This window comes from Pleuronectes platessa, chromosome 22 (genome assembly GCF_947347685.1).
Source record: "Pleuronectes platessa chromosome 22, fPlePla1.1, whole genome shotgun sequence".
In the NCBI taxonomy this organism is placed as follows: Eukaryota; Metazoa; Chordata; class Actinopteri; order Pleuronectiformes; family Pleuronectidae; genus Pleuronectes; species Pleuronectes platessa.
Window position 1 is genome coordinate 12067674 of NC_070647.1, and position 21963 is coordinate 12089636.

Genomic DNA, 21963 nt, shown 5'->3' on the forward strand with positions numbered 1-21963 from the left:
TAGAGCAGGCACTGCAACATCTTTAAAGGCTGTGGCTGAGGGGTAGAGCGGTCGTCCTCCAACCTGAAGGTCGGCAGTTCGATCCCCAGCTCTTCCCCATCTGCATGCTGAAGTGTCCTTGGGCAAGATGCTGAACCCCGAATTGCCCCTCATAAAAAACAATAAAGTGCTGCTAATAGATGCAATGCATGAATGTTTGTGTGAATGGGTGAATGTAAAACTGTACTGTAAAGTGTTTTGAGTGGTCATCAAGACTAGAAAAGCGCTATAAATACAAAACCATTTACTATTTAAAGAAAATAAGACACAATAGTTCAGTTTTTTATTACAAAACTTATATTGGATTAAATGATTACAAAAGGATTAAGTTTCGGGGGAAATTAAAAATTGATTAGCCAAAACACCACATTGTCTCATAACAAACTTTGGTGACTACATCAGACATGTGAGGATCTGGTAACCAGTCCATTGAAGCTTCAACCTTCAAAGAAAATCCCACAAATTGGGGGTTTAATGAGAACTTTTAAATTTCTGGATGCTTTTTTTAACCAAACACGTGAAGTTTAGGTTAAAATATAGATTTATCAAACGCCACATTGTGTCATAACAAATCAAAGTGTCTGATGACTGTGAGGAAGCCCGGGTCCAGTGTGTTGCAGCTTTAACGGGTCCATCATGCCTTGCGGTGTCCCAGTTGCGTTCCCATGTTAATCTACAGCACGCTGCTGCTCCGAGGGCTCCCTCCCTTTCACAGCGGGGCTACGAGCGGGCGGAGCGGCGTGCGTGTGAGCTCCGTGTCGGATGTCCGATGAGCGGAGTGACGCGTGTTTACATCCACACGAGCCACCGTCATCCACACCGAGGAGGAGGAGGAGGCGGCGGAGGTTAGAAGAAACGTGTCCGCTCCCTGCGATGCGCGGATCGGGATAAATAAGCAGGATCCGGGCCGCGGACCATGCACCGGGAGAGAGGGAGAGAGTGAGGCGGCAGAGTTTTCTAGAACATGTCCTGAAATCATCTTTAACTAGAGGTATGTTTGTTTTATACACGGGGAGCAATGTGGTCAGTGTTTCTGCAGGGGGGATTGGGAGGGGGGGTGCATGGCATGGATGCGTCAGTGAAGGCAACATTTCAAAACCTGCAGGTTGTTTGGCTTCTTCTGAAAAAAAAAAAAAACACGACCTCAGATATTTCAGAAAACAAAGTGATCAGACGTTGTTGCATAACTTTGTTTTGGTGGGATCAGATGCATTCAGATGAATTCCCATCAACCCTCCTGTGGAACTCTCCAGGAAGATGCTGCAGAAAATTGAATAATGTCTCTTTTTTTTTTGTGGTCACACTTCATCATCAAAACATGTTGTGACCCTGGAGAGATTCTCCACATGGGGCACGAGCCATCTGTGTGTGTGTGTGTGTGTGTGTGTGTGTGTGTGTGTGTGTGTGTGTGTGTGTGTGTGTGTGTGTGTGTGTGTGTGTGTGTGTGTGTGTGTGTGAGCCCTGCAGTGATGAATCTCTTAATAGAGTTTGGGCTCTAAGCGCTCACTCAGCAGTGGTTTTAATCAGAGTTCCTTCAACTGAGTCAGACGGCCACAGTGCAGACTGAGGAGTCCTTGAAGCACACGTGTGATGGAGACAAGGGCAACACTCATTCACTCACAGCCACTTCTAGGTTTGTAGTGTGAGAATGCACAAATGTGTGTACTTGTGCACAGGATAATACACTATGAGATCACAGATGTACTTTCTGATAAACTAATCTTGTCAACTGAACTCCATTTGCTCCATTTTTCTTTAATGACACCATTTTGCCACATACTCTAGCATCATTTATCAAATCCTGACCTTGTCCAACACTTAATATCTGCCTGGTTTATGTCTCATAGCCAGTAAAAGATGTAGATTCCAGTTAACAGTCCATATTCTTAAATATCAGTTTTCTTATCATCAAGACCCATGAGCTATCTCCCGGGAACTGAATGTGTTCTTCCCTGACCCATATCACATCCCTGCACCAAGTTTCATGGAAGTCAGGTGAGCTGTTGTGTAATCTTGTTCACAGACACACAAATCAACAAACAAATGGACGGAGAGTATAACAAGGAAAAGTAGCAAATTCTCTCCTGAATCTCTGCAGTTACAGAGACGTGTCTCAATATCCGGTCAGTTTTCTAGATGCAGAAAACGTACCATTTAACTTTTTGAATTCACAATGCATTGATTCACCTTCTATTCTTTCATGCTTTTGTTATTATCTGGGGAATAATCACATAAAGATCTGTGTCAAGAGAGAAATGATAATTTTAAAGATTTTCACATTGTTAATCTAATCCATAACCGCCCCCCCCCCCCCCCCCCCCCCACCTCCCACCACCTCATGGTCGGCTAAGCTCCGAGTCTTACAGGGTTAAAGGCTTATTGTCTCCACCAAGCTGATTAGTTTCAACTTTTGAGACTGCAAGGTGGCAATTTGGTCACTCAACTTCATTATATGCCGGCCGCTGCCATGTAGCACTGCTGGAAGTAACATCAATATAATATAGAGTTGGATTTTAAGGCTGTTTTCCAAGCGTCTGCAGCGGTTTGAACACAACCAGAGCAAGTGGTGACGTGTACCCAACCGCCTTTAAACGTCTTTCCCGCTAATTTGGATTAAAGTGCATAATCGATCACCATATGTTGCCTCCACGCTGAACACCACACCGCTTGTCCACAGTCAAATCTTACATACGTTTCTGGAACGGATTATTGACGCTACCTGAATACGGAGCTGTTGTGCTGAGTAGCTGTTTCACTCAGCTTATTCCAGCTTGTGTTAAACCTGCAGCAGCCTCTCCCCCCCCTCACCTGACAGGGCTGATGTGGAAGTAATCTCTAAAAGGCGTCTCCGCTCAGCAGCACTCGACCCGACGAGGAAAACCGAAAGGAACACGGGAGAATGAAACGTTCCGATTGCAGAATGTGGGAACAGTAGGTGGAGGAGCGTGCGTCTCCTTGTGTCGTCCGGTTGTATTAGGAGGGGGCGCAGGACGCTCCATCAGGAGAAGTGCCATCTTGTCCGAGCACAAGGGTCAAATCCTAATGAAATTTGCTTCTTTATATTAGAAATACCTGCTGACACGAGCAGCTCCCGAGGCTATTTTTAGCCCTCGCTGGCAGCGTGGCTCCAGGAGTGGCAATGTCAGTCACACCGACGGGTCTCAACCTCTGCCAGGGAATTTAGTGCAGTCATATTATATTGTTACATTGTTATATCCGCCGAGGAGGTTATGTGTCTGCCCCTGTCCGTTTGGATTTTCAGAAGGATGACGCAAAAACTGCTGAATGCATTTTCACGAAATTTGTTGAAAGGATGAGATGTGTGGCCGTGAAAGAACCAATGAAAGTTTGGTGCAGATCCAGGACATTTTCCTAGATTTCGAGAGGATAAATCTTACCGAAACCATTTTTGCGTGGATCTGAATGCAGAGGAGGAACCATGACACAGCACCAAAAAGACAAATATGCATAAACACGGACAAATGGGGAGTAGGCTTATCCAGGAAAGGGAAAAAGGAGGTGTGGGGGGCCTGAGCTTGGCCCCAGCATTTTCCACAAAAGGCCTCCAGGCTCCCTCAAAGTCACCAGAGGATCCACGTGCAGCAAGTCTCGATTTCTCCTCTCAAACGTTTGACATGTTGCATCACCTCACTGAATCCAGCTGGGAGGGTGAGGACATCTCATTAACCCGAGTCTAGATCCAGAAAGTTTATTATTGTTCCCCCCCGCAGCACCGAAGAATGTCCGTCATGGGATCTGGCAGCGGATTCGTGTCTTAAAACACCACCCAGAAATCCTTTATAACTTTGGTTAAAGTTGTGAGATAGGGCCATCGCTGGAGGTATGGGCTTTACAAAGTGCCATTCTAGTTTCTAATGTGAAGTGTATTCATTTAGCTGCAGTGAGAGATTAATCTCCATTCAAGCATGTGAACTAAAACCTTCCATCTGCTCCAACTCAAATTATGAAATTACTTAATCTCCACCTGCAGATCAGCTGGGACACGTTTCCTCAGTGACCCCACTTACTGTCCCTCCTGAGCCTCGGGGAACCCCGCTGCAGCGCACACCTCCGTGTTTTTCTCGGAGGCCACATTCAGCCGAGACAAAGAGGAAGTGACAGGAGAGCCCGGGTTTGCTTCTTAATTGTCGCTGATTGTTTGGTTTGCTTTCCCAGACTGTGCCCTCGAATCAATCCAGTCATCTGTGTGAAGCCGGGACAAAGGCAGAGCTGCGTCGCCATGGTGAGGGATTGTTTGCATCCAGCTAGCCATGTGGGCACGCACGCACACACACACACACACACACACACACACACACACACACACAGACACACATGCATGCTCTTTTGTCCGTGCACCCCTTGTTCCTGTGGACCCCCTCCTGCTGCTGCTGCCTCCCTTTTGCTGCAGAAGTTGGTCTGTTGTTGCATCACCGTCTGTTGTTGCTCATTGCTCCTGCTTCAAAAAATCCTCAGTAAATTTCACAAGATGTCATTTTTTTACGTTTTAGACAGACATCAGTGAATTCAAAGGAAACATTGTGACATTTGGCAACAAATTAATTGGATTTTCGTTTTTTGGTGCAAAGTTTTGTTTTGTTTGAAGGCTGCCGGATATGAGTGAGGGTCAATGGTTCAACCCTGATCAATGAGTTTGTTAAAGTTTTCATTTCCAGCCGAACAAGGCAGGAAATGAACCCCTTGATGGGCATCGAGTCTGGCACTGGAAGCTTTTCTTTACATTTTTCAATCTTAATATGTTTTTAAAAGCTCATCTCATGGATATTAAAGGAGCTTATGTGCTGAGCCGTCTCATGAACCGTCCACGTCTGAGAAAACATAAATAAGAAACACTACGTGCCACACCGTGTCCCCTCCCTAGCTCTGCCTTTCTGTGGCATCCTGAGAATGGAACTTGAGGGGAGGCGGACTGAAGTCACCGCTAAGTTTAGCTCGACGGTTCACAGCCCAGACGACACGGTATTCTGCACGTCTGAAACATAAACGTCTGTGGCAAAAGATGATGATTGGCACTGACAGCGTCCATAGCAGAGACACACTGTATCTTATCAAATCTTTTCTTGTATAACCTCGACCAACTCTGCCTATATCTCCTCCGCTGAAGAAGAAGCTTTTTCTTTTGTTACACACCAACTTGCTATTACATGACGGCATTTAAATGTTGGGGTTTTCAGAGTGGACCTATCTTTTTTTTCAAAGCAAATAAATGTCTCCACAAGGGAGGCCAAAATATCCTGGATGTGGTTGCTGCCATCTTGCACCGGTGACATCATTTGGAGCCACTCTCAGCTGTCAATCACAAAATGTTTTTATAGAGCCAAACCAATCGTATAAGAGAGATGAGCACTTGACCAAATGTCAGTTTGATTCTGACCTACCTCAAATGACAAAAAACATCTTTGGAAAAAAATTGACTTTTTGATTTGGTGGAAGGGGAACATGAATCTTTATATGAAATGTATCTGCAATCCAACCATAGTCCCCTCTGCTGAAGGTCATTGACTCTCCTGCATAAGAGACCAACTCCGTCCTGGAGTCTCTATGAATTGTTTACTACCTGTCGTGAAGCAGGAAGGCGGAGGGATGACTCTGTTTATTAAACTGTGACCAATGAAAAAGGAAATACCAGCCGCTCCAGCACCTTTCCCACAGGTTCTGAGGTCACTTACCGTGGAAATGTGAAGCTCAGTGAGCGGGGCCCGTCGCTAAATATGGAGGTTTACATTTAAAGTGAAGCTGAACCAAAATAGAAGCTCACATTTTTGCGGCATGCTAATTTGTGTGTACGCACCACGTAGCCGGTATGATTTATTTATCCACTCGGTGGCCGTGGGGGCTTCAAAGCAACTGTAATTTAGATCAAAGTCATAACCAGAGATAACGTGGAAATAGCGTGTAGAAAATATAAGCAAACGTAGCACATTAACAGCAATGGGGGGGGGGGGGGGGGGGGGGGGGGCAGCCGTGGTGGTTCAGGCATGACGGTGTACTAATGATTCGAGTGTTGGAAGTTATTAGCCGGGTAAAGAAAATCGAAGATCGTTTCCACGAGGAAACAGACTCCAGTAGCTGTGTTGGTTGAGCTGCAGAGCAGGGGATTCGATTAGTTTGACATTGAGTCGGACGCCAGTGTGATGCATGTTGTTCTCTGACGTCACAGCTTCTATATCCCGTTCACCGGAGTCGCCCGTGTACAGCATCTCCGCAGCCATGAAAGGGATCAAAGCTTGTGAACATATAGATCTGCTTCGGGTTCCGCTTCGCAACCTCCGACCATCTGCTCCTGCACAGCTGCCTGCTCCTATGGCACTGTACTGTGTGCCACCTCTGATCAAATCAAACATCTCCCAACATATGTTGTGGTTTTTGTGCCAAGGGGCCAGTGAGAACGAGTCAAGGAGGGAAAAATAACCATTGATTGACCAAGAAAGGAAAGTTATTAGTGTGGTCGGTTTGACCTTATGTCTTCTATCTCTATCCGTGTTGTTTCCTCATGATTTGCATTGATTTTTCTATTAAATAGACACTGTCACCTTCGTGGGAAAGGTGACTTATTAACCATTTTTCGACTAAATGGCTAGAGCCAGTGGTTAGAGGTGTTAGCACTGAGGCGAGGGGATTTCTTCACCTCTGGTACAAACGTTTCCTTGGACTCAAAGATAAACTGATTTGATTTTGAAGGTCAAGGTTACTTTGACCTCACGAGACCTCGAGAGAATCCTCAATTAGACTCATGGATTAACTGATTAGGTTCGGGCGGGCAAAGGTCAAGGTCATGTCACACAAGGCATGTTGTTGCCTTCTCGAACATGATATCTTAAGTCTGCCTTCTATTTTGACCGGTTGTCATTTAGACTCAACGATTAACTGATTAGACTTCAGTGTTCAAAGGTCAAAGGTCACGTTGATCTCTTATTAATCTGCAAAAAAATCTTTTATGTGGACTTAAATGCACTGGTTGGTGGAGACGCAACCAGTTACCAGGCTGTGTGTCCCATTAGGGCTGTAATTCTATTTATTAATCTTATTTATATTGGTTGACTGAAGCACAGTCTCTCATAGCTTGGAGCTTAATTCAATAACATATGATTGTTAAGTTTCCGATAATTGTTTTGCAGACGTGTGAGTGACCTTAGTTAGACTTTTCACATAGGGGTGTCTGTGTGTGTCTGTGTGTGCCTGTGTGCCTGTGTGTGTCTGTGTGTGTGTGTGTGTGTGTGTGTGTGTGTGTGTGTGTGTGTGTGTGTGTGCCTGTGTGTGTGTGTGTGTGTGTGTGTGTGTGTGTGTGTGTGTGCACATAGAGGGAATCGGGTTTACAAGCCTGTGTGAACTGGCTCTTCCTGCTGGACGAGGCCTCGGTGTGATCTGGATATCGCTCGTCATTGAATAAACACTGTATTACAACATTTCGACCACAGCTGTGAAAGTGGAGAGTGTCATCACATCGTCTGTTTGTGTGTTTAAACAGAACCGTGTCTCCCAGCTGTTTGTTAACAAGCTGTAAATACACAGAGGTCTAGTTTCCAGTAAAGAGTAGATTCAGATTATAAACAATGGTTCCACTCTGGACACGTGTTGGCTACTCTGTTGACGAGAGAATCTTCTTAATGTCAGATTCTATTTAGATATATTTCAGAAACACCTCATGAACTTTAAACAGTACTTGTACCCTGTATCTTTAAGGTGTTTTTTTGTGGGTTTATATTCGTGCTGTTGTCATGTTGCACTCTTTCTTTAGACCACCCCCCATCTCCCCCTCTTTCTTCTTCCATTCACCTTGCCTTCTTTGTTTATCCATCCGCCCCTCCAGAGTGATTTGTCTTCCTTTCCCTTCTCGTCCACCTCTATTCTGTGTCTCCCGCCGAGCTGTATTCAGGGTAATAGTCTCATTTACTGGGCTGTAAACAGGTGTCTGGGTTCAGATGCATCCTGCAGTATCCTGTCTGCGGTTACAAATCGTCCCGCTCCGCACCGAACGCAGGTCCTTGCCCTCGCCAGATGCCAAGGAGCGTCCAATGTAATGCAGTCTCCGTAGGAGGAGGCCCCGGGTGTAGGGGGGGGGCAGGAGCTAAGTAGCAGGAGAGATTGGAGCCCCATTCCAGCTGTGATGAAGATGGAAGGCGCCTAAATTGTAATAAGGGAGGCCCGAAGCCATACGAGAGTCAAGGATCGGAGCGGAGCTGATGGCCCCCGTCAGGAGGAGAGAGCGCTGCCTTGCTGTAGGGCTGCAGAAGCCTGAGCATTAGGCACCTGCTCCCTCATTGCTCTGCTGCTCCGGCCCCGCTGCCGTGGCCTTGCCAGCTCTGGTAATGACTGCCTCGCTGCCTGACGCGCTTGTGTCAGCAGTTTGAAATGGCTCTCGGTTCTGCGTGCATGCAACTGCTGAAAGCCCCCCCTCCCCCCTACCCCCCCTCCCTGCACCAATGCCGGCGAATGAAAAATGTATTGAACGGGGCCCTGTTAGACGGTCGCACTCGCTGCACCACAAGTGTGTTGTTGCATTCATTTATCAGCCGCACTACACAAAAATGCCTCCAAAGAACAAGTGTTGCGAGTTGTTGTGCTGTTGCTTTACACAAGGCCGGTGTCGCTCTGCACAACTGTGTAGTTTGTTTGTGTGTTTGGATGATTTATTTATTTTAACTAACAGGAACTGGAGGTTGAGGAAATGTGAGGGTGGGGAAATTTAGTTTTTATTGTGACAATATAATCACATTTTGTTCTACTGCTCTACAAAAATGTGTTTTACAGATTGTGCACAGTGTTTTTTTTCTAGCTTTTTAAATGAAGACCATTAACTGCTGTGGCTGGTAACACACGTCATTGTGGTGAAATTGAACCAAAACAATGAGCTGAAAGAGGCTAACACTCTCTGTGCTTGTCACTATTAACTTATCTAACCTGTTCTTAGTATAATAATATTTGATGCAGCATCAAGCTTCTTCCTTTACAAGCATTGAACAAATCATAATTTTTTCTTTTTCTTTTAGAATGGACATTAAATCATCATTAGCGCCCCGCAGTGGTGTGGAGGTATGAGGGCCCCTGGATGAAGGCCATGGAGCTGAAAGTGTGGGTGGACGGCGTGCAGCGCATCGTGTGCGGGGTCACGGAGTTCACCACATGCCAGGAGGTGGTCATCGCCCTGGCTCAAGCCATCGGTAAGATCTAAACTCCTTTTACATATGTTGCTTGTACGTTGGTGATAGAGGATTGTGAGATATTAACATACCTTGGTAACTTGATAGGAAAGTACACAAAGGTCTTGCCGAATCAGAAAGGCAACCTGATAGCTGGACAAAGACCAGCACCACCACAGAGGAGTAGATTTTAGTTGAAATCTTCTCCATCTGGCCTTTTAATGCCGAAAAACAGTGCAAATGATATGTCGTCCCACAGAGATCCCAACAGGGACACTCTGTGATGTGGACTGTGTCCAATATTGGCACGGGCAGCTTGTCAGACACAGTGGAGATGATAAATTGCATGAAAATGAAAAGTGACTCGAGGGCACAAAGAGAGATTCACCACAAATGGGCTGCACAAAAAACGAAATGAGCCCGACTGCAGACGCTGCTTTATTGACATGTTGTGTTCATTTGCAGAGAAACGAGTTGACACTCTGCTTCTGTTTGTCATCACATGGATTGTGTTGTGCGTAGAGCTTTGTGAGGTCAATGAGGATAGGATTTTTTTTAATTGAGAGACATCTTCTTTTTTTTAAACAGATTTATCGCTTAATTTCTCACTATAGTCATTGGTGTTTTTCCTCAGAGCTAAAAAGAATCATGCACATTGACAGTGTATCAGGAGTTATGGCGTTCACTGTCCTTTGTGTCCCCTGTGCCTTTTGTCCAGCCCAGGCCACTTTGATGTGAATGGCCGGCTGTGGTGATGAATGTGCCTCTTTTACGAGGACCCGTACTGTGCAAGTCGAGGGTGAGGGTGCAATGGGCAGTGTTACGCTGTTATCTGCATGTGTACACACAAGAATGCAGGCGGACACACACAATAACACACACAAGGGGCCGTGAACCATTGAACCAAGTCCTTTTCCCGACACAGTCAGTGTTTGTGTTGAATCTTCCCACTGTAAAGTTCTTTCACTACACACACTGGTGAAGTTCTTTGAATCTGCCCACGGTGCACGAGCGTGGGAGAGTTGTAAAACAGTTCTGTCTATTTTATATCTGGGTACTGAGGAAGAAAAGCAACTACTAATACAACTTCTTTTGTAAAAATTCTCAAACAAGATTTTTGGTTGCATGCTTAGTATTTACCACTTTTTAAATCTTTATTTATCTTGTGTCATCTGCAAAAAAGGGAAGACAGTTGCGTTTCCAACTAATGTGTTCAAGTGGGCCAAAAATAGATCCTTGTGGGACACCATAGGTCAGAGGGACCTCCAAGGAAAAGGCAACTATAACAAAGAAGCCTTTGTTGGACATGCATTTCATATCATCCCTAAAGAAATCCCTCTTTGGATCAGCCATGTTTTTCCTGTTACTTCACAATAGTGGCATTTAGTGATGAAGATGAGTGGATCTAAGTGATTGATTTTGATTAATTTTGAGAAGTATTGGTTTCTGTAAAAACTCAAATTGAAAATTAAACTGTTGTTTGAAGATTGACTGTTTTATAATCTATTTTTATGGATTGTTTATGTGAAGAGGATAAACATTTTCCTGTGTAAACCAGCAAGAGATACTAATCAGACCAACTGTCTTAAAATGTTTCTGCAAAACTCAACCAGTGATGGGTTCACGATTAAAATGCAGAACCAGGGTTAGCCATGCACCAATAAATAGACTTGGCGAGCCAGATGAGTCTGTGTGTCTGGACTCGGTAGATCTGGACAACATCATGTGCTGTAGCTCTAAAGAAACAGCATGCAAGCTGCTCTCATTGGCCTTTTTGCCCCAGGTCGCACTGGCAGATACACTTTGATCGAGAAGTGGCGGGATACAGAGCGTCACCTGGCTCCAAATGAGAACCCTGTGGTGTCCCTCAACAAGTGGGGTCAGTATGCCAGCGACGTGCAGCTCATCCTCCAGCGAACCGGCCCGTCCGTCAGCGAGCGGCCCGCCTCCGACGGGCAGGGTCGAGTCCCGGAGCGAGGCTTCTACCGGCAGAGCCTCCCGCCTCTGGCCAAGTTCCGGCCGTCGGGGTCGGACCACTCGATAAAAAGAAGGGAACCCAAACGCAAATCCCTGACCTTCGCTGGAGGGGCCAAGGGTCTGCGGGACATATTTGGGAGAAGCAGAGATGCCGAAGGTAGAGTGCTGTGTTAGTGCTGTTTTATTTATTTTGTCTATCACTCATACTGGTTTCATTCATGGTTTATTTCCTTCCCTTCCTCCCTCTCTTTTTCTGCATATCAACAAACGTTTCCTACCCATCCATCCATCCAGCCAAACAGCCCCAGCAGCGCAGTGTGAGCCTGAGCCTGAGCAGAGTTGGAGGTGGTGGAGGAGCATCTGTGCCTGGGAGTCCAGCCAGAGAGCTGAGCCGGCTGGTGCAGCTGCAGAGAGACAAACTCCAGGCCCTGGAGAGCCGTCTGCTGGGCTGCGAGGCCGAGCTGGGAGACTGGGAGGAGGCCGCCGGCGAGGCCAACGAAGTAAAGACAAACCACAGCTGCCAGAGCTTTTACTTACAGAGAACTCTAAACCCACATGTCCTCAAATCTATTAGCTTTCAGATCGTAAATCAAGCATTTCTCATCTCATCTCTGGAGTAGTTCATATTCTCTTTAGGGCGAGTTTCCAAATGAAATCTTTTTACTCTGTCACCAGGGAGAAAATCTGGAGGTGGAGCTGCTGCTTTTGGAGCAGCAGGTGAGGAGGAACGATGCCGAGATGGAGGAGGAGGAATTCTGGGAGAACGAGCTGCAGATCGAGCAGGAGAGCGAGCGGCAGCTCCGGCAGCAGCTGGGCGAGCTGCGGTGCCGCGTAAGCGACTGCGAGGCCCAGCTGTCAGAGTACATAACACGCATACAGGTGAGTGTGGCATCAGGAAAGAGCAGGGAATCGTTCTGTATTCTTCTTTTTGTACAATCTCAATGTGGATTTTGAATAAAGTAGTTTGTGAAGATGATTTTCACTACTGGCTGTCTGCTTTTATTTTCTGTGATGTTGTACAGAGCATGGACTCAGGCCTGGAGCAGGAGCGGCTGCAGCACGAGGCCGAGCTCAACCAGAAGGTCAACGATGAGGAGGTAGAAGCTTCCAGATCATTCGTAACAACATGGAAACTCAACACATAAACAGCTGTGGAGCCTTTCACTGTCTGTCCTGCAGAAATTACTATTACACTTAAGCTGCAGAGAATCCGCTAAATTAGCCACAGGGAGATTTCTTCCAGACAAAGGAGACAGAGCAGACTAGAAAGCTCCTAGCAGACTGCATACCTCTGACAAGGCCCAATAGGCCCCTTAAATCCCCTTAAATAGTCCAGTTCAATTAAATTCAATCAACCTGCACCCAATTGCACACCAATATCAATCTCCGCGACTTTTCAGATCCAGGAAATATTCCCTGAAAAATCTGTGAAAAAACAAGTTAAAGAATGTTTAAGAAAGGGATTACAAAAAATTCCTGCATCTCCCCCCTTATCCAGATCTGCACCAGAGTTTTATGGGTTCTTCCAGGAGCCATAAACATATCCCTCCACTACGTAATCCTGCAAAACAAACAAACGAACAAACATCGCCTCATTGGTGGAGGTAGAAAAGACTGTTGCATTTAAAATGGTTTTAACTTGTTGATTAAAAACAAATCCCTACATATGTGGTTCATACAGTGGCTGGAACAATTCTCTTTTTTAATACAAATGTAACAGGAGATTTCCTATTTGTACTGCTTCCATTATAAATACATTTTGTGACACTGCATCTTGTTTTCTTTCACCTTAAAGGAACTCAACTTTTAAACAACTTTAAACATCAGAGTCCTCCTACATGTTTTACTACGGAGGATGTGTGAGTCGCCTTTGGCCACTTCCCTTCTATAAAAGCTGTTGCTGTGTTTCAGGTGCGTGCTCAGCTGGAGAAGGTGAGGGCAGAGCTGGAGACGCAGAGCCAGCAAACGGCGCGGCTGGAGAGCAGCTGCCGGGCGTTGGAACGCTCAGTCGGCCAATCCGGCAAGAGAATACAGGTCAGCTCCGGTTCTCCTCCGGCCTCCTGTTTTATTCAGTTTTATTAGCGCTGTGACCTCAACAATACATTTCTTTTGCACCTTTAGCCGTTTTGCCTCTGTCTGATTTGCAGAATTTTTTTTAAAAGTACCAACTCAAAAGTTTGGCGCCGCAAGTGTGGAAATTGTACCCGGCAACCAGGTGGAACTGTGGAAAACTAAGCTCATTAAACCGTGGGCAGTGAAGCGAATTTTAATCTCTGGCTCGCGGGGATGCGAGGTGGATCTTCTCGGCTGCATGCGCCCCCAGTTTGAGTTGAAGTGCCGTATGTGCAGGCGAGGTCCAGCAGGGTGTGGGAAGCGTGAGGTAATGAGAGGGGGGGGGAAACGGAGCGAGGGTGGGGGGGGGGGGTTCCAGCATTCTTCGCCTGATTAGAGAGGGGCCTGAAAAAGAACACAATCCCTTCGCCTGCGGTTGCGTAACCATCCGGCAGCTCAGTTTCTCCTATGCCGTCTCGACTGGGCTCTGGCTTCTGCAGAGAATGATATCTTATTAATTTTCCTCACATGAAAGATGCAGATTAGAGCGAAAGCAGCCTTTTTCCTGCACCAGGAAAATGGCCTGAAAATTGGGTCAGGACAATTTTCGGGAGTTCACATGTGAAGAACAGCAGCAGGAGATTGTTTGGGTCCAATGCATTCACAGCAAGAGGAACATCTCTGGGGAGGGGGGGGGGCAACCTGGTAGAACATGCAGGACGCATAGATTATCTTGAAACTCGTCGTCTTTTAAGGTTGACATCTTCGCCTGCGTCTTCAACATGCATGATGCCTCTTTTACATCCTGAGAAGTTCTCACATGGGTCACTCTGACATTTTGTGGACATTTTACTAGGGGCCTGGTTCACCTACAGCAAGAAAACTACCTTTCAAAATGACTTTAAAGTAAATACTGTTTGTTGTCTGTTGTCTTTGTGTCTTTTTTCTGTTTCTCTCCGGCGCAGGAGAAAGAGCAGGAGCTGGAACAGCTGACCAAAGAGCTGCGGCAGGTCAACCTGCAGCAGTTCATTCAGCAGACTGGTACCAAGGTCACTGTGCTGCCTGCTCAACCTGCAGGAGAGGACAACACCTCCGGCACGTACACACACACACACACACACACACACACACACACATATTAGTAAGATCGATCATCATTCTGAGCGAGGTACTCTATATATTGGTTTTACATGTATGAGCACAGTGCCACCTTGTGGTCATCCCGTGAATCACAGGTTAGGCCAGTCACTGCAGCTTATGTCTATAACCCTGTTACTTGGAACTAATCACCAGCACCTCTGAGAAGCTCAGAGAGTTTCACAGTGAGTCAAAAAGAAAACAAATCATTTTAATTCTCAAAAGAAAAATCCCAGATAATGTTTTTTGTCATGTAGAAAACACCTGGCAGCTTCTTTACAGACGTGATATGAATAAAACTGAAGTAACAGTGAGTAGTTACCAAAACTAATTGCAAAAAGACTAAAAGGCTTTAATCACAAGAATAACACGTCTGACTGTTTGAATTACTGTTGTTCATCCTCAGGAAAATCTGTTTAATGTTTGTCTTCTAAACCTTCTCTGTTTCAGAGGTGGAGTCCGGCTCCCTGAACAGACGCGGCTCGTCTCGCCTCTTACCCAGCGACCTCCGCACGCTGCAGAACACCATCTCCACCAGCCTCAACCCCGAGGGGATCTACGTGTGACCCAGGGGACCATCATCCTTCAGCCTGGTGTTACTGGACTGTTTTCTAACTGGGAGTGACCACATAATCAGCTGAACTGCTCCTCCATTAACGCACTGCAGCGAGCATCCTGTGGAGGACCAGTGTGGTATCGTGAAAGACAAGTCTGCTTGATGTTTTGCATCTTTTTTGAACTGCCTCTTCCTCCGCCATCTTACACGGACACCACAACTGATGTCAAACCCATTTGCAAGCAAGCATTTCATCTGAGCGAGTGAAGACTCCTCTTAAAAGAAAACGACAAGCCAGCAGACATTTTCTTGTCAGGTACGGAGGCTCTAGGCGGAGAAACCTTTTATTTTTGAATGTCCTCAATCATGAACTGGAACTGGAGTTTCAGGATGCAAAGTGTGGACACATGTAAACACACAAGCGTAGACAAAAAAAGAAGGTATATGCATGAGCATGCACAAACCCTGACGTCACACCTGTGCTATAACTCATAGCCATATCTGATTGCCTTACCATGGTGTGTTCAAACCAGACGTCAACAGGTCTAATGTTAAAAAGAAACTCAAGGTAGCTACTGAACACTATGCGCCATATTGATTTAGTATTCAGGTGATCAGGTGACCCCTTGTCACGGAGACCGATGTCAGTATAACTCAACGATGGCTTGATCCTTTTTATAACATGATTTTACTTTTTGAATTGATTTAATCAAACAATGTGCATCCTATTTCAAGTTGAGGGATGGCCCAGTGGGGTAGTGGTTAACACAGTCGTCTCACAGGTCTCCGGTTTGAATCCCAGCTTAGCCAGGGTCCTCCTGTGTGGAGTTTGTGTCTGGGTGGGTTTTCTTTGGCTTCTTCCCACAGCCCAAAAGACATGCAGGTTAATGGAGACTCTGAATGAGCTGTAGTGAGTGTGAGTGCTTGTTGTCTCTGTATGTTGGCTCTGCGATACCCAACTAGTGTGCACCCCAGCTCCTGCCCAATGTGAGCTGGCTCTAGCTGCCCTACGACCATCAAAGAATCAGCTGGATGGATAAAGGGCGGATGGATGGATAGATTTTCTGTTGACAAATATTAACTCATCCCATAAAATTGGGCCACAAAGTAAAATCAGCAGCCACTGGATATTTTTTGTGAAACTGTGGCTATTTTTCTTCAGCCTGAAAAATGTTGCCAATAATGACTTAATACTCCGTTTGACCACTGGGTGGTGACAAAACATATACTATTTAGCCAGCTGAAAGTTAACTGTGTGAAAGTTAGTCCTGCTCCCAGATGATGGCTTTTTTTTCCTACTGTCTTTGTTCGTTTTTCATATTGTTTTGTGACGAAGCCTCAGCACTTTAGCTCCCAGTGTATTTACCTGAGGTGCAACTTACGGTGTTGGCCAAGACATGTTTCACTGTGTTCATCGAGCAGGGACACACACACACACACACACACACACACACACACACACACACACACACACACACACACACACACACACACACACACACACACACACACACACACGCACACACACACAAACAGACAGTATTCGTTTGTTCCGTCTGACTTTTATCATTTTAACCAACTAAAGATGTCTCACATGAACCAAAGCTAGTGTAAAAATAAATCATTAATAGTTAGATGAATGTACTTTTTTAAAATATGTACGCAGCTTATTCAGATTAAGTGTATACTTAAGTAACTTGTGAATAACAAATTGTAAATGTGTAAAAAAATATATTCACTCATAAGAAACAATATATATATACCAATAGTGGCATGCACACAAATGCCCAAACTAGATATAACAAGTAGACTAACCTAAATGTGTGTGCAGGCGTGACTTCAGTGCCATACGCAGTGAATTCCTTGGCTCCGGTGAGAAGGTTGCCGCTCCGTTGTTTGCTCTGCAGTGCTGAGGTTCCCCTGGAGGAAGTCTAGTCACGTATCTCTTTGGAATTAACGGCATGCCTTACTGGAAGACAAACTGTAACTGATCTCACATCAGTCTAGTCTATTTTGTCAAAGTAGATTGAAGTCTATAATATGCAGATTGTTAAAGGGGTTAGGTTTGAATGCTGCTGCTCAATAGGCAGCTCCGTGTGCATGCTTTGTGTGATTGGTTTTAGTTGGATTCCTCTTAACAAGGTAATAATGTTATAATTCATTTGGTTTTAGTTGTGTCCCTTTTTGCCTTGTAGACATTAGTTAAAGAGCAGTGTGTATGAGCAGAAAAGGAAAACATCAATCATGGATGAACATGACATCCCTCTCGCTTTGAAACCTGACAATACATTAACCAGCATCTTATTTCCCCCCCCTCGGACACTTTGCCAATAATTGTCTCCGGCCGTGTCGTCGGTGCTGCCTCTGGGTGAAAGGGCAAATCCAAATGAGATGATGGAGCCATTATGGAGACAGCCATCAAGTGGTTCTGAAAGCTATTTTAGAAAATCGTCACGGCTCAGGGATATTTCAAGACACAGAATTACTGGGAGGAGGACGAGCGCAGAGTAATTAGGGGATAAAAGCAGTTTTAGCTGCGAGACACAACACCAGGAGCGCTGGTTCAGAACTGAAGGAGATGCCCCGTCTCTGCCGGCTCATGATTAATGTCTCGGCTCTAGTTCCGGTTTTGTGTTGACATGAGAGATGCACCAGAGTGAATGGGAGGAACAAACTGGGGCAACTTCAAGCCACTGGGTTTGTAGCATAATGCTGAAACACTCAAGTGTTCACATGCACACAACGTCATGAAGTGCGCTTGGCCAACAACATCACTAACATGCATTAACTCTACCTTCAAAACAGACACAATGTTGTATCTCATTTTCTATTGTCTACTTGCAGTTTCAGCTCCTGTATTTCTTCTCAGCTTTTAGTATTTACCATGTATCCTTTTGGTTTTCATTCAGCCACTGTGTATGAAAGAAGCTGAGATCAAATTGAAGAATAATGTAAAATACATGAAATGAATCAAATATATTGACAGAAATGACAAATGAATAAACTGCTCCACAGTGATAAATGCAGGTTCTTTTCATATATCGTGGATATTAGATACGAAGGATTAAATATAGACTTGTTAAACCCTCTAACTACCTCACACCTCAACTAAAATATGTATATTATCTATATTAATATCATGTACTATGTTGACCCCTCTGTTGCTAAGGCAACTCCTCATGCAATCCTTAAAAGAATGCCTTTGTTGAGCATTATGGATGTTTTACTGCTCGCCTGACAAACTCCAGCTCCCATTTCTTACACAGGAGCACGAGCTGAGATTTCAGCTCCTGTAGATTTCCTTCTGTTTAACTAAGAGTCCAGAAACCTGGTCCACAGAACCTGCTGCACGAAGGATGAACCTGTCCTCTACCTGCCAGCTCACAAAAAGTAATAATATAGAATAACTGAGGTCTTAAAACTAGATGTTGATACAAAACCATTACAAATGAAGTGTGCATCCCCCCCAACGCCTGCACGGTGTCTGGAATAAATTAGAACAACGTGACATCATGTGTACAGAATGATTGATTTCAATGTTGACCTTTTGTTTTTTTTAAATCCAAACAATTTGGGTTAATGTTAAATTAAAGGAACATTTCTAAATTCATTGAAAACAGTTGAACAGTTAACAAGTGTCTAATTTTCAGGACATCGGACCCATGAATGAAAGAAGAGATGATGATGATGATGATGATGATGATGAAGGAGGCATGAAAATCAAAAATGTAAATAAATGATTATAAACAAAAAAAACACAAAACAAATGTTTGAATCCTTGTGGAACCATTTATCATTCGTGCTCGTCCGGTGTAAATAACAGCAATAAAGTTGTTGACCTGGTGGTGAAAACAATCCTGGTACAACAAATCAAACGCACCCTTTGCAGCACCTGAGTGAGCGACACGTGGAAGTCTCGTTTGTTTGTTTGGTGTCTGGGATGTTGGAGATAAACTGAGTGAACTGAAACTTATTTGAAATTTTACTTAAAAAAAACTGGATACAGCCAGTGAGCTGCAGCAGCGGAAGTTAGCCGGTGGCTAGCAGAGGCTAACAGCTGTGAAGAGGCTAACACAGGACAGAGCAGGTATGATACAAACACACTGGAGCTACTCAGAAGCTGTTAGCAAGCGAAGCTAACTGTTGTTTGTGTTGACTTAATGTTAATTGGTTTGTGTGTGTGTGTGTGTGATGGCTCCCTTCATGTCAACAAGCCATTTAAAGCTGTATCACCCAGTCTATATTTCTAAATGTCTATAATTTATAACTTTGCATCCCTAGTTAAAGTAAATGTATGTATTTGTAAAAGTCGTGAAGTTTAGACGTTTATTATATTCGAAGCATTACTATTGTTTCTGATGTGTTTACTAGCTTATGTCTATTATCATTTTTTTATTATTATTTGGAAGATAGACTATAATTAACATAATTCATGGATGGGGATATATAACATTAAACAGTTATCCTCATGACTTACAGTTGCAGCCTTTAACTTGTACCGGTCCTGATGCTCTTTACAATTAAAATAATGTCACAGAAACATATTTTTTAAGCAAATAGTAGTTCCTGGATATCAGATAGGTTCAAATTCAAAATGCATAGTTTGCCTCTGTGTTTGAAAACCATCGAGCAGATAGCTTGTCATGCCAAATTCCATTGAACCTGATTTTTTTTTTGGAAGAGTAACCTTTTAGTATAAGTCGCCACCATTAGGAAGAACTAGATTTATTATTTCCGGGAGTGCTTAGGAATTAGCACCCAGTCGCATCTGTTGCATCCTGAACGAGCCCGAGACGTGAGGGTGACATTTGCAGTTGTCTAAACGAGAAGGAGATAAAAGCAGGGATGACCTTCTCTGCATCTACGAAGGATAAAAAACACCTCCATTTTTGATATGTTGCTGAATGGCAGGAAGCGGAGAGCCACAGCCGGTTTCCTTTACCTGCACTTCACACCGCTGGTAACTGTCAGAATCCCTCCCAGCTCTCTGCCCAGTCGGAGACAGACTCCTGCCAAGCTGGATGGGAATCGAAGTTTCTCCCAATAAGGCCTTGTTTCAGATTTATTTTCAAGTTCTGGAGAGACACTTTTCTGATACTTTACAGAGTTGGAGAACTTTGGTTATTACGCGTTCTTTGTGAGAGACGGTATTTGTCCTCAGTCTCTCCCCAGTGGATTCCAGGTCTAATCCTTTAAATGGAGCTCTGGAGCTGGGTCAGAGGGGCTCTGATTACATCTGTGACCCTCTCACACCACACCACACTTGAGGATTTGTAGCGTTAAATGCTGTTAAGATTTTTTTTTTTTAAAACTCCAGTTGTCTCCCGATGTTGATGAGGAGCCATCATTAGATTTTAATGGTGAGCCCTTTTTTTGGCAGGCGTCACTTGTGGTGATGTATTATACCACATCTCATTAGGGAATATAACTGCTAAGGAAGTGACAGCAGCTCCCAGCACGCAGGCACCAGCCAAACCTCCAGCCATTAAAAGACAACAGTTTCACCCAGTTTAAATCTTTTAGCTACTGCAGTGGGAGGCTCGAGGATGAAAAACGCCAAAGTTCCCATTTAGATTGCAGCATGTAGATGATTTCGCGTCAATTACAGTAAATACTAGTAGAAAACAAATATAAGATAAATACAAATACTCCTTTTTAACCATCCCAGTGCAGAATTTGTCCTGGGAAGAGTCATATTTGGTTCTTTATCGCCCGCTCCACTGATATAATGTCTGGAAGGTAAGAGTTTATCCCTGATTCGTACAGCTAATCAACTTCCCTCTAAGCTCTATCGGCTTCTCTCTCTCTCTATCCGGGGCTCTGCTGATTCAATCACGCAGTTTAGTCCCAGGGCTTCCAATAACATCAAAGTAGTCAGATTGTTATCAGGAGGAAAATCTGTACAATCCCATGGTGTGACAAGACGTTAGCGGGAAACTGTCTGGATGCAGATCGGAGATTTTATGAGTTATCTGAAAGTCTCCTAAAAGTGCACCGTGCGCATGGGGATGAGTTTGTAGAATTAAGATGCAAATGTCACACCTCAGATGGATTAAACCACTGTGTTTGGAATAATTTATAGTTGCATTGAAGGGTTGATTCGAATATGCCGTGTGTGTGTGTGTGTGTGTGTGGATAGCTGCACAAGCCGTGGCTGATGCTGTCATTAAATAGCCCCTTGGCCCCGCTCCTGAATTTGTTTACTCTGCACTGGGCATGGGAGTAGGTGGCAAACAGATGGGCATCCATGAATTATGGAAATTACGGGGCTTTGATTAACCACCACACACTCTGCTGGATAAAAGTAAGTCCGGGGGTTGCCAAGTTCTGTGGTGCCCTGGGCTGTGCCGTCAGTCAGGCAGCAGTTTGATGGACCTGATATACTTGGCTGGTGTGGTTTACGGGGCAATCTTTAATAACATATCGAACAAGCCAGTATTTCTAATCTAGTTTCCTGATGAGTTTGGTGCACGAGGAATAAGCTACTGGCTGTTTCCACATTCTCTGGTTCACTGGTAATATCTGTCCCTTTTTGGTAGAACTGTATAGATTTATGCTAATTATTGAAATACTACGTTGAAGTTTGGCTAATTCACTGTCTCGTATGGTAAATATGGAGCCATACGATAATAAGCTTGGTTTAGCATCCTATGGTTTAAACTCCACCAACCAGCACCTTTCCGAAATTCACAGACTCATTTACCAGATGCCAACGGTTCTGGTCTCATTATTTGACAATATAAAACTGAATAATGCTGATTTACAAATGGTCCTATTCATGCTCATTTCTGGAAAAACACTTTGAACACAAAAAACAAATTAGGCTTCTCGATTCCCATTTGTTTCTCATTTGTATCATCATAATCATAATCCACCGCAGTGTTCGAAACTGAAAACAGTCATTCGCAGGGCGTGCTGCAGTGTATACTGTAATCATGGTAAATCATTTATTTAATCCTTCAGCTGCTTTCATCGAATGAAGTCAGAGTTTTACAGTGTTTAATCAAAGCTCCTCTTCTTTCTTTAAATTTTTTTAAAATA

The 21963-nt window shown here is 44.4% G+C and overlaps 1 protein-coding gene across 1 annotated transcript; it reads left to right on the forward strand.

The window, feature by feature from the left end:
* The first annotated feature begins 776 nt into the window (after positions 1-776).
* rassf8b (Ras association domain family member 8b) lies at positions 777-18625 on the forward strand. Its single transcript, XM_053414920.1, has 10 exons — positions 777-1030; positions 4216-4282; positions 9051-9221; positions 10984-11334; positions 11472-11677; positions 11853-12056; positions 12200-12274; positions 13089-13211; positions 14195-14324; positions 14817-18625. The coding sequence occupies exons 3-10, from the start codon at positions 9110-9112 to the stop codon at positions 14930-14932; spliced, it is 1317 nt and encodes a 438-aa protein (XP_053270895.1). The 5' UTR covers positions 777-1030; positions 4216-4282; positions 9051-9109; the 3' UTR covers positions 14933-18625.
* Positions 18626-21963: the final 3338 nt, after the last annotated feature.

Excerpts from the sequence above, each read along its gene's own strand:
- rassf8b (XM_053414920.1), top strand. The coding sequence starts at position 9,110 with ATGAAGGCCATGGAGCTGAAAGTGTGGGTGGACGGCGTGCAGCGCATC. Across the intron at positions 11,678-11,852 it reads CCGCCGGCGAGGCCAACGAA|GGAGAAAATCTGGAGGTGGA; the intron begins GTAAAGACAAAC and ends CTCTGTCACCAG. Across the intron at positions 12,057-12,199 it reads AGTACATAACACGCATACAG|AGCATGGACTCAGGCCTGGA; the intron begins GTGAGTGTGGCA and ends GATGTTGTACAG.